The 12,522-nt window shown below is 34.6% G+C and overlaps 2 protein-coding genes across 2 annotated transcripts; both read left to right on the forward strand.

Annotated features, from left to right (window-relative positions):
- Window positions 1-1,109: 1,109 nt before the first annotated feature.
- Window positions 1,110-7,705, forward strand: LOC131663062 (branched-chain-amino-acid aminotransferase, cytosolic). Its single transcript, XM_058933139.1, has 7 exons — window positions 1,110-1,671; window positions 2,761-2,868; window positions 2,941-3,150; window positions 3,505-3,735; window positions 5,451-5,760; window positions 5,841-5,995; window positions 6,496-7,705. The coding sequence occupies exons 1-7, from the start codon at window positions 1,651-1,653 to the stop codon at window positions 6,682-6,684; spliced, it is 1,224 nt and encodes a 407-aa protein (XP_058789122.1). The 5' UTR covers window positions 1,110-1,650; the 3' UTR covers window positions 6,685-7,705.
- A 600-nt stretch (window positions 7,706-8,305) lies between these two features.
- Window positions 8,306-12,420, forward strand: LOC131663245 (dihydrolipoyllysine-residue acetyltransferase component of pyruvate dehydrogenase complex, mitochondrial-like). Its single transcript, XM_058933537.1, has 11 exons — window positions 8,306-8,662; window positions 9,102-9,283; window positions 9,379-9,563; window positions 9,638-10,021; window positions 10,120-10,271; window positions 10,353-10,504; window positions 10,589-10,765; window positions 10,837-11,021; window positions 11,220-11,320; window positions 11,398-11,588; window positions 11,825-12,420. The coding sequence occupies exons 1-10, from the start codon at window positions 8,536-8,538 to the stop codon at window positions 11,565-11,567; spliced, it is 1,815 nt and encodes a 604-aa protein (XP_058789520.1). The 5' UTR covers window positions 8,306-8,535; the 3' UTR covers window positions 11,568-11,588; window positions 11,825-12,420.
- The last annotated feature ends 102 nt before the right edge of the window (window positions 12,421-12,522 follow it).

The raw sequence follows: 12,522 nt of genomic DNA on the forward strand, positions 1-12,522 counted from the left end.
GCTCGACTGACAGTCGCAATCGTGCGATCTGAAAACACGTCTATTTTCGAAAACAAATACATCGTATGATACTGCCGCTCGAACTTTAGATAATATCTTCGGTGCGTTTATCAAAAAATCGTGCACGAGCGCAAAGTTTTTCTTCGCTCCATTTTGAATCAATAATTTTGATCCGCGTGCAAAACTGTGCTCGGGTGTATTATTTGTCGGTAAGTCAAATTATTGTTCCTTCAGTTCGAATGAAACAATCTACGAGCTTAAATTTTGCAAGAATACTTTGATATTTCGTATCGAAAGGCAGCTCGCAGATGACCCTCTCGCACACGCTCGCATATCAGCTGCTCCGAAATCGTACGTAATTCAATTGTTTTTTTGACATGCATTAGCTTATCTAATCTAAATATTGCCGATCGCATATTCCGATAGGACCACCACAGAGACTGGATTAACCGATAACGATTTTGGAGGCTCGTTCGTTGCCACATATTTCATCTTCACGTGGGATTTATTTTTCACGCAGCGAAACCAAAAGTCGCGTGATGTATTACGTACGAGAAAGAAGATTGGTGGAATCGACTACCTGTCCAATATAAGTCGGTTTTTAGAACTCGGTTATACAATGGCATTTCGGCGGTCAAATAACCGTTTGTTTATCGAGCAACTGCTGCAAGTGATACCAGCCCTCTGATAATAAAAGACGTCCGTCCGCATGTGAAAAAAAAAACCGATCGAGATTAAATTCTAGTGTTTTTTGGATATCAGTTCGGTTTTCTTCCCCTTATCGCGTCTTTCTTCGCTGTCTCTCTTTATCAAACGCGCACTCGGCCAGAAAAGTGCAGCAACGCGAGAGAGGGAGCACTCTGACGTGGTCACGTCGATAACAGAAGGAGCAAGGGGTCGAGCGCGAGGTCGCGATTCTCTTCCTCCCCTATGCGCGCGGTCTCTTTCCCGCTCGAGCCGCGAGCTCGCCATTCGCCAAATACTGTGCGACGCGATTTTTTTCGAGAGTGAAAGGAAGAGGGGGACGTGCCTCCAACATCCCCTCCCTCGGAAGCAGTCTGCCGTACGAGCGGCGGCGGCTTCAAGCTGATAAATAAAATATTAGCCGCCGATGCCTCCATTCAAATTCATTATTCGCGGAGTACCCGAGCAGCGCGATTGACACAAGTGTAGCGACGGCTCGCGCGTATCACGCTTCTTTTTTTCTTGTTCTTTCGAGATCCCGGCTTTTATCTCTCGTGGCACCCACCGCAACTAATCTTCTCTGTTTTTGCCGATTGTTGCGCAACGCCTCTTCGACGATTACAGTGATATCAGTCGTCCATCAGTTGTGCTGCGCACGAACGATTCTTGTTGCTTGATGAGTGGTTTCGCGGATAAGTTCATTGACCCGATGATTCCAAGGATTTTTCATTTGTGACTGATTTTGAATAACCGCGAATAAAAATTCAGGAAGAGAAAATAGTGCGCGGATTCGTTAGCCGGACGAAGAAAAAGAAGAAAAAAAGAAGAAGCGACGGTGCGGTAGTTCAGGTGAAGAGATATAGCCTTGTGTGTGAAAATCGTCTCGCTTTACGAAGCTGCTCGTATATTGCTCAAAAACTGTTTGGTCGGCGGTTTTTCAGAGAACAAGTGCTCAACTAATTCGTAATGGTTCAGCTAAGACGCAAGGTAGGTCATTGCTGTCTGCTGCATCGTTCGTTTTTTCGTATTTTTTAAATGCCTTATCCTGTTCGCGCGCGCGCGCGCACACATGTTACCTAACCTCACTCGACGTTATCTTATATACTAGCTTGAGCACCGCACGTGCGCGCATGTGTCAGCAGCGCGAATGCATCGAATTCGTAAACAAAGTCGTATTTATTGTTGTATTGCTACTATTTTATCGGTTATTTTATTCTATTTTTTTTTTGTTTTGAACAGCACAATCGTATCAATTCAGAGTGTCAAGACATCGGGATCGTTGTTTTGTTCAGTTGGCTCAAGAAACAAATAGAAAATAGTGAAACGGAAATATTTAGGCGTAGAACAAAAGGCTTTCACTTACGCAACAACGCTCACGATGAAAAATTCACATGAAAAAAAAACCAAATTGCCTTTTTAACAAAGTTGCATTTTCCCCACTATTTCCATTTGGTATTTTAATGACGACCGAGTCTTGATTAATTCAGTGTGCAAATTTGTGAAAACGAAAAAATATTATGGATTTTCGAAGCATTTTTAAAATGAATGTTCATGATGTGTCGAGACGCTATTTAAATAGAAACTTCTAGGCTAGACTCAAATTCTATTTGATTATCTTCTCTTTTCTTTATATTGGAGTCTGTCATTGATAACAGATGGATTTTTTGAAATGAAAGTGCGTACATAGAATGTACCAGCACAAATCTTAATTTATACAAACAAGTGTTGACTTTTATGTTTGTGTAACAAGTTACCTTAATTTTATTCTATCGAAAGTAAAAAAGGTATTAGTCATGTGTGCTGACTTCTATTGATTTTGAAAAACAAGTATTTAGATTGCTTGAGTCACTGTTGGCTCCCTAGATTAATTTTTGTACGTATTTATATATTTGACCAAATGAATTTTCTGTTATTCAATCAAATACCTATGAAAAATTTTCTTTGTAGAGACTTTAAAAATGGTATATCATAGACAAAAGGTGCGTTTATTTATGATGAGTCTAGTTTATTAGTTTGTCTAAAAATCCAACTAGTTTGAATGAACTGAATCAACAAATTATTTTATTTCATTTACAGCTTTTATCTCTCAGTAGCCTCTTGAATCAATTACAGCCTAATGTACGATGGAATTCTTCCTTGAAAATTCAAGATAAGGAAATTTTACAACCAGAAAGGACATTCAAAGTATAAGTGATAACAATCATAAAGTCTAAAGTATTTGACAATTTATATAAAATTGTAATTATTGTATTCCAGTATGCAGACTTATCAGTCAGGTTGGCTGCCCCAGGTCAAGTCCAGCCTAAACCAAATGTCAGTGACTTGGCATTTGGTAAATATTTTACTGATCACATGTTGAAAATATACTACCATGAGGCTCTTGGTGGATGGCAAATTCCTGAAATCACTCCACTGGAAAATCTTGTTCTACATCCAGCAGCTAAAGTTCTTCATTATGCTATAGAGGTGCGTTCAGGGTCACATTATTGAACTTGATCATTTTGATTACTTACTTTTGCACTTCAAATAAATTGATTTTAAAACACCTGTAAAAACATATTGCAAGAAGGACCGCATGTGTGAGCTTTTTAAACAAAGTTATCTCTATTGCTGACGCAAATTTTAAATTTATCGAAAAAAAATGAAGGAAAAAAATTAGATCGCGCTTAAGCAAAAAAATTTTATCGCGAAAGTTTTGTAAGAATGGTTACTTTCTAAGTTCTTAGGATGATAAATACACATTGGAAATTCGCATCAACCACAGTAACAAATTGCGATACAATTGCCAAATATCTGATATGACATGTAATAATTTTTCAGCTGTTCGAGGGCATGAAAGCTTATAGAGGTGTAGATGGAAAAATACGATTATTCAGGCCTGAAATGAATATGGAAAGAATGAATGCTTCGGCAGTGAGGTCTGGCCTGCCGACTTTCAATGGGAACGAGCTGATCAAATGCATCAACAGGCTAATTAGTATAGATAAAGAATGGGTTCCACATTCGGAAGCCTCGAGTTTATACATAAGACCGACGTTGATAGGCATCGATGTAAGTACTCTAAATAGAGAAAAAAAACTATTCTAAGGTGAACACAAATTAATAAAGGCGCGCACGCGAACGTGATTTCATAATTATCGATCGGCTACAACACCCGGACGCCGCGCGCTTATATCAGCGCCATTGGCTCCGCGCATCAATTTTAGCTACCGCCGCTTAATCAGCCAATTTCTCAATATTGATAAGACAATATGCGAGAATTCGTGGCGTGATATTTCATTTGCCAGGGGCGGAGCTCCGAACGCGCGCTACATTCGTAATATAGTGTGCACAATCAGACGCATGTGTGTTATTTCATTTTTATCATTATCGTTTCGTTTATATTAGAGAATCGATTGATTATTGAAGTACATCGATCGAAATGAAAGATTGAACTTTTTTTTTCAATTGTCAAAAACATCCACGATTGCGCTGCTATCAATTGCGAGTATCTATATGCTGTGAAACTTGGAATTGAAAACATCATTGAAAAAGTCAGTCTCAGTGAGATAACTCGTGTATCTTTGTCAGAAGAAACTATAACCTTTGATTGTAACTACTAGTGCAAAATAGCATTATCGATTTCTTTTGCCGCAGCACAAAGAAGCACCGAGAGTGTTGTTGTTCGACAATTGCTTTTCCTCTGCAGTCATCATTCCGTTACGACTTATCGGCGTCGACGCATTTATGCAAATGAAATGTATTTATAACAAACAATTATGATTTATTTCACGGCATTGTGGAGTGCAACACCAAAAACGCTTGTTAATCAATATCGTACTACACCAATACATTTCGCATTATGGGAGTTGGCTGATACAAAGACTAATAGACTAAATTACATGCCCATCATATATATAATGATTCAATCAAATTGTGCTGTACGCAGACGAGCAGTGCAGCGGTTGGATGGATGACTCGCGCGTCACAATTCAAAGACAATGGCAACGAGTGAGGAGTCGACATTACTTTCTAGCCGAATCGTTGCAACTAACCGACTGCTGATGCTAGTACCTTTTCTCAATTTTTTTCTTTCTTTTCGAGAGGATATTTTACCCAAATCTGCGTTGATGGAGTAAAAGGAAAAACAGGCGTGGGACTGTCAACGCGATAATTTCGCTGCAATTTTTGGCTATTTCGCTGCGCTGATTACTCTTCCGGGACTCGCTGATTAATCTTCCGGGACTCGCTTAATTTTTCTCTCTCGCTTCATCTGAACCCTAGAGCTAGCAAAAAGAAAAAATTAAAACGAGAAAGTCGTCGCTTATCTCGTGAGGTTTGAGGGACACTTAAGGCGCAGACTTTAAAGCACTTGCGAGCCTATAATATGATCAATATATACTTTTTATTGTTTATTCCGTTCCATTGGACTTTTATTTCATTTTACAAAGTCTTCTCATTACTTTACATGAGACAGAAAATAATTTGATGCCGTGCTTATTTCGAAATCGAATTTGCGTGTATTATATCTATGCTGGTTTTCTTCTTTTTACGAGAAAAATAGTTTGTCCCAAGAAGATAAGTTTATATATAGACGAACTTGACAATCACATTTTCTTACCCCTAAAATATTTTACAACATAAAACAAGTTTCTCTGCAAATGAACGTTACATGATGTGGTATTTAAAAAATTGTGTTAATGTTATCTCTTCCTTGACATATTAATTAAAGGGCAAACGAAGTTTTCCGCTAGTATCGATTGTAACCAATTACATAAAAATTTCAGCCTTCTTTGGGTGTGGCAGCATCGGAATCAGCTCTGTTATATGTAATTCTAAGTCCATCCGGATCCTACTTTACCAAGAGCAGTTCCAGTCGGGGAGTTTCTCTACTCGCTGACCCTCGATATACGAGAGCTTGGCCAGGTGGCTGCGGTGACCGTAAAATGGGAAGTAATTACGGACCAACGCTTCATGTACAAAAAGAAGCAATCGAAAAGGGTTGTCAACAAGTTTTGTGGCTCTATGGAGACGATCACCAATTGACCGAGGTTGGCGCTATGAATATATTCCTGTTCTGCATCAATGATCAAGGAGGTAAGTTTTGTCGCGTGAAAAAAGTATTGAAAGTATTTAAGATGTGAAAATATAGTTTTTATATTCTTAATTTTTCTCAGAAAAAGAATTGATTACACCTCCATTGAGTGGTCTTATTCTACCTGGAATAACAAGGAATTCTATGTTGGCGTTGGCAAAAGAATGGAACCAGTTCAAAGTCACCGAAAGAGTTATTACAATGCCTGAAATTATCCGGCTATTATCGGAAAATAGGGTAAGTTCAAAAGTTACGCAACGTTCTTCTTTGTATGACAATCGCGTTCACGGAATACTAAAAATTGATTCAAGTTATCAGCTAGAAACCGATAAATTTCATGTCACGGATAAATCAAATGAATGTATCGAATACTAAAGCGGATCGTCAGAATTATACCTTAGAATACACCGGATTCAACAATGTTATTTTCCTAATTTACGTATTCATTTATAACGGAATGCAAAATTGAACTATTACTTGTTTTTCTTACCGACTATACTTTGATTTTAATAATTTTAATTAACATAAAAAAATATTATCGAGTATCAAAGTTTAGACATATTTTTAAAAATTATTGTAAATTTACATAGGAATCATAGATATCTTTCTCTATTCGATATTTTTCAATTTAAAATGATATATGAGGAAACTGCAAAAGCAATAAATGACATATTTTTTCAAATTTCGAATTGATGCACTGTTGTAAATACTTGCTCAAATAGAATAATTTTTTTTAGATGTTAGAGTTGTTCGGCGCAGGTACAGCGGTAGTAGTGAGTCCAATATCTCACATTCTTTACATGGATCAAGATTTATATCTACCAACACTTGACCAAGCTGAGCCAATACATCGAGTTTTCCATAAACATTTGTCTGACATACAATACGGCTACGTCGAACACCCATGGGCTTTTACTATTGACTGATTGGTGCCATTAATGTTCAATAGCAATTATTAATTATTACAAGGTCTTTTGATGCGTTTACTTAATATCATCTTATTAGATTTTCAACATTTATAAACAGAAAATGTGAGAAGTGCGAAATGCATTTGAAGTTGAAATTTGTAAAATAATCCTTTCTTAGTTGTATCGAGTCTTATATCGAGTCCAATACATAATTTGCAAAAATTATGAACAGATGAGTAGATATAACAACTCAGAACAACTCAGTGTATTACATTATGTGTTTCAAGTGAATAAGCTATCAGCAAGAAAATTTAAATGGTTTGAATTATTCAAATCATTTGAATTATGGAAGTAAGATTTTATTGTTTTGTAGTTAACTAAGGTTCCTAAATAGTCAGTTTAATTTATTGAACTGTGCTTTGGTACAGCAAAAATTATACATACAGAGATCATACCAAAAGTAGACAATAATCATGTTTAGAAATCATCGAACTTTTATAAAACATTTGTAAATATTTATCATAAGGTGCTACTTGTACATATAATTGAATTATTGTCTGTTCGATTTCATACAAAACGCTCGCAATTTATATTTTAGTTAAGGCTTATACTGTTCCGGTTTACATAATGATGACTTCCGTAAATGCGCAAGTCGAGACTCACTGTGATTTTAGATCCCCTACTATTTTTGATAGTATAATTGTTAAAATAGTAACAATATCTGACGACTACCTCCAGTGATAGAACTTTTAAACATTAAAATATAAATTGAAACTCCAATTGATATAAGAGTCTAAGCCTTGAGCTTAATTTTTATACAAAATTTTAAGTATAAATTTGACGAACGTTATTTTCACAAAATATTGTATATAGATACGAATGAACTTAGACAAAAACTGTTATTGTATAAATAATCTATTTACATGTAAAAAACACTGCAATCTAAGTTTGTCAAATAAATTATTTTGTTTTACATATAAAAATAAACGTTTTCGTTTTTTTCATAAAATACTATTACATGAATGCATTTAAAGACTGTTTTCATGAAATTAAGCCAATGGGCAGTTAAAAAAAATACACACAAATGGACGTGAGTCTTTTTTCTGTGAATATAGAGAAAGTTTATATCTAAAAAAATTGTAGATATTTATTCAACAACTAAATTTATATTCATAATTTTATGTAAAATAACTGCAATGTCTGTCTAAGTAATTTTATACAAACATGATAATACAAATTATTAAAAGCATGCTGTGATTAATTCTTCAAATTAATAGCATTTATGCAAAAACGGTAATGTTCATCAATAATCAATAAAAAAATATTCATTAACGATATTGAACGAACACTTGATCGTTTAATAAATAAATATTACTAAAACCTGCTTGTATCAAGTTTTAGAACAACGATCTCATAAAACTAGAAAGTCATTATTTACTGCATCATGTTTCTCTTTTTCGTCTATAATTAATCAACTGCCAAAAAGCATTAAAATGTAGTTTCTTCTCAATTAATCAAATCGTAGCATTTTGTTCAATAAAATTCTTTACGCCTAGACTCTCGCAAAAATCTTTTGGAGAACCGATATAATAACAAGAAATGTTCGCCCGCGTTAATATGAAGTAGTTTCGACGAGAAATTATGTGCGAAGCAAATCTACAAAACGTTGAAAGAGCAGAAAGAAAAAGAAGAGGTCGCTTGATAGTTTAATTTAGTTTAGATTACTAGATAGCGGCTCGCGTGATGAGTCTCGGCACATGCGCGAATGCATAGAGAATCGTCTGCTGCACAAGTGCCTCGTCGTCTGATTTTTCCCTCCGAGCTGAAGCTGGGCTTTCGTCCTTCGCGTACATCGCCGATGTCTGAAAAATGGCGAACATGATGAAATGCGGGATCAAGCTTTTTACTGTAAAACACGCTAAACGTGTAGTGCCACGCGTTTTTCTGCCCGCAAGGTATCAGCGACAATGTTTTCACACCAGCTGGATCCTCGATGGTAAGTTATTGTTCTTATCTTTAACGATTTGTTTTCAATTTCTTTACGGTAAGAGGTTATGTTTCACTGATAAATTTGTCCTTAAATGTCACGTTATTCTAATTTTGTATCTGATTTTTCTATATTTATTAGATCACTCTAATTTTATATTTATTTTATTCGGATAAGTTAAATTCATTTTTTCGTTTTATTTGTTGAAAATGGTTATAGTTTAAGTTATGCAATCATAGTTTGAAAACAGACAAACTGTCAACATAATTTCACTGATATTTTGTATTTATAAGATTGTTAAAATCTTATCACTTTTGTTAAAGTCTTTTTATTTATAAGCAAATAAAGATTAATATATGTCTGATAATTAAAATCTTTATGAAATTTCCAAGTTTATTATTCAATAGGTTTATTTACAAATGGTTTACCAACAAAATTTATGTTTTAGTAAAAGGGAAAGAGCTGCTGATGCCATCTCTTTCACCTACTATGGAAAATGGAACAATTGTAAAGTGGTTAAAGAAAGAAGGTGATCCTATAGCTCCTGGAGATGCAATTGCAGATATTCAAACCGACAAAGCTGTCATGACTTTGGAATTCGACGATGAAAGTGTACTTGCAAAAATTATTGTAAGTAGAACACTAATTTTAAAATAACCATTTTATATTTTATAATGCATTTTTCTAATGTTTGCAGTATATATCATTGAATTTGTTTATTATAGGTGGCTGAAGGAAAAAGTGTCAAAGTTGGAGAGCTTATTGCACTCACAGTTGAAACTGATGAAGATTGGAAGTCAGTTGAAATGCCTTCTGAAGCTTCTGCAGCAGCTGCTGGTGCACCAGCAGCATCTTCACCTCCATCTGCAGCAGCTACAGCTGGACCACCTGAAGCACCACCACCTGGACAGTATGCTCAATTTTCATATTAATACTTTAGATACTAACATAATAATGCTAATATAATAATGCACTTATTTTCAGAACAAATGTATCAATGCCATCTTTGTCTCCAACAATGACAACTGGAACAATTGTCAAATGGCTGAAAAAAGAAGGTGACAGCATTGAAGCTGGTGATGCTATTGCAGATATTCAAACAGATAAAGCTGTCATGACTTTTGAAATGGAAGAGGAGGCAGTATTTGCTAAAATTTTAGCTCCTGAAGGATCACAAGCCGAAGTTGGAGATCTTATTGCCATCATTGTAGAAAAGGATTTTGATCTTTCTAAAATAGTTGTTCCTTCATCGTTGAAACAAGGATCTGGTGCCCCTACTACTACTGATGCTGAATCTCCAGCAGCAGCAGTTGCAGCTGCTCCAGCAGCAAGTGCAACAAAAAAAGATCAACCACCACCAAGTGGACAGTAAGACTTTTATAAATTACAATTATAATTTTTTTTATCAAATTTTTTGTTGGTAAAACTTTCAATAATTCACTTCTACTTATTCATTTTATTTAAAGGGTATATGGATTAGCAGTAAAAAGATTACTTGAAGAATATGGTTTGAGCTCTGGTTCTGTCCAGGGAACTGGTCGTCCTAATCGTCTGTTAAAAGAAGATGTTCTAGCTTACATCAAATCAAATAACGTTCAAAAAGTTGGACCTAAGAGTCGTGAGTTCCAGAATGAAATTTCATAAATTTCAATGTTCGCAACGCTATTTGATATTTCTAAAAAATTTCATTTTTGGTCAGTATCCGCTCCATCTGAAGCAGCACCAACATCTGCTGCAAAAGGTTCTACAGCTGGACCTAAACCAAGGTGGTCAGGGGGTCCTTCGACATTCACAGATGGTCCTGTATCGAACATTCGAGCTGTTATCGCTAAAAGACTTGGTGAATCCAAGGTTAATATAAACAATTATCTAAATTATAAAAAAATATTTGTGATAACTGCAATATGTTGTAACAATGTTTTATAACGTTTTTAGAGTGGTATTCCTCATTCCTATGCCAGTATCGATATCAATATTGACAAACTTAATGAAGTGCGTAGTAAATTACGTATGGAAAATGTAAAAGTATCGGTAAACGACTTCATTACAAAAGCTGCAGCACATGCTCTTCTAGAATGTCCAGATGTTAATACATTGTATCAAAATGGGCAGGTAAATTACAAACCGTAGAATAAATCTCATTTTATCAAGAAGTTAATTAAATTTTTTGATATCTTTTATAGGTGATACCGCAACAAAAAGTGGATATCTCTGTTGCTGTGTCAACGCCAACGGGTCTCATTACGCCAATTGTTTTCAATGCAGCATTTAAAGGATTAGCTGATATTTCCAATGACGTTAAAGCACTAGCTGGTAAAGCGAGAGAAGGAAAATTACAACCACAAGAATTTCAAGGAGGAACATTCACGTGTGTTGATATTTTAATAAATTTTATTATTTGTAACTTCCTTACTGCAATATTGAAAATATTAATATCCATAAATATTTTCATTGATGCTTGAGTCTAGAAGAATTCAAGAATACGTTGTTTATTTTATTCTATAAATAATTTTCACATTTTGTCAGTTCTAAATTAATTAATTTTATGATCATCAATTTATTTTAGAATTTCAAATCTCGGAATGTTTGGTATCAGAGATTTTTGTGCCATCATTAATCCACCTCAGACCGCAATTCTCGCTGTTGGAACCGGTCGTGAAATTCTCGGTAATAAATTGAAATTGCATTAGCCTATTCCATATTTATATGATTTAATATTACAAAACTTTATTTCACTTTTTTAGATGTTTCGTTGAAGAAGTCTACCGTCATGACTGTAACGTTATCATATGACAGGAGAGCAATTGATGAAGATCAAGCTGCTGATTTTCTTGCGGTGCTACAAGCTATGTTGCAAGATCCAACTTTCCTTACTATAGGAAGGTCTCAGACACTTAGACATCGACGCGAATGAATCACCATTTGGCGAATCGAAGTAAGAACCACTATCATAATTATTCTTACGAAAGTTTTACAGGAGAACGTGATTTCATATCGGGTTATTAATATATTCCACAATATGATTTATAAATGAGTCATGTTTTTCAAATTTAAATTAAGAAAAATACTCGTCAAATTGATGTAATGTTAATTTAACTATTTATGAACTTAGCTTTATAAATTAAATAATTTTGTAATATATGTCTTAATAGATAACTATTTTTATTTCAGCGACGGAAACAATGTCTAAACTGCCTCGAAATACAATCGACTGTACAGAATTCATGAAACTTATTTAGAAAATGTCACAACGATGGTGTATGAAAGCTTGTTATTGTTATAAAAAATAATGCATCGGAGCGAATGTGATTTGGTTTTGCCGTACAATACAAAAAAATTAACTTCTTTTGCTCGAATAATAGAAAGGGTCATGTTTACGAGTGATCTTGGACATTAAAAAAAAATAAATCGCGTTCAAGTGATAATTAGGACATGGTTATTGGAATGCCGTTAGCTGAAATTAAGTTCTATGGGACAGATGTCTATATTTATTGATGATCGTAAAATATCAATACTTAGACATATTATAGAATATTTGTTAATAATAATGATCTTTACTTACAAAAAATGTACTTCAAAACTGTTATTTTAAATAAATTAAAGCGTAGTAATCGCTTTTATTGCACGTTTTAACAATGAAATCAGATCCAATTTGACAATTTATATTGTGTAAATGCCATATTATCTGGAGAACTGAATAAAGAAGTAATTAATATACAATGTTAATTACCAAGGCGCTGTAGTGTTGAATCACGAAATCACCTTGTAAATAAAGTATTTATTGTTCATATCTGGTTTATTGTTGTTGATAATGTGTTATAAAATTAAGAAAGTAATTTGTAATTGGTTAAAGTTGTTTGATATTTTTA

The sequence above is a fragment of the Phymastichus coffea genome, unplaced genomic scaffold (genome assembly GCF_024137745.1).
Source record: "Phymastichus coffea isolate CEN01 unplaced genomic scaffold, Cenicafe_Pcof_1.1 PCOF00031, whole genome shotgun sequence".
Lineage (NCBI taxonomy): Eukaryota > Metazoa > Arthropoda > Insecta > Hymenoptera > Eulophidae > Phymastichus > Phymastichus coffea.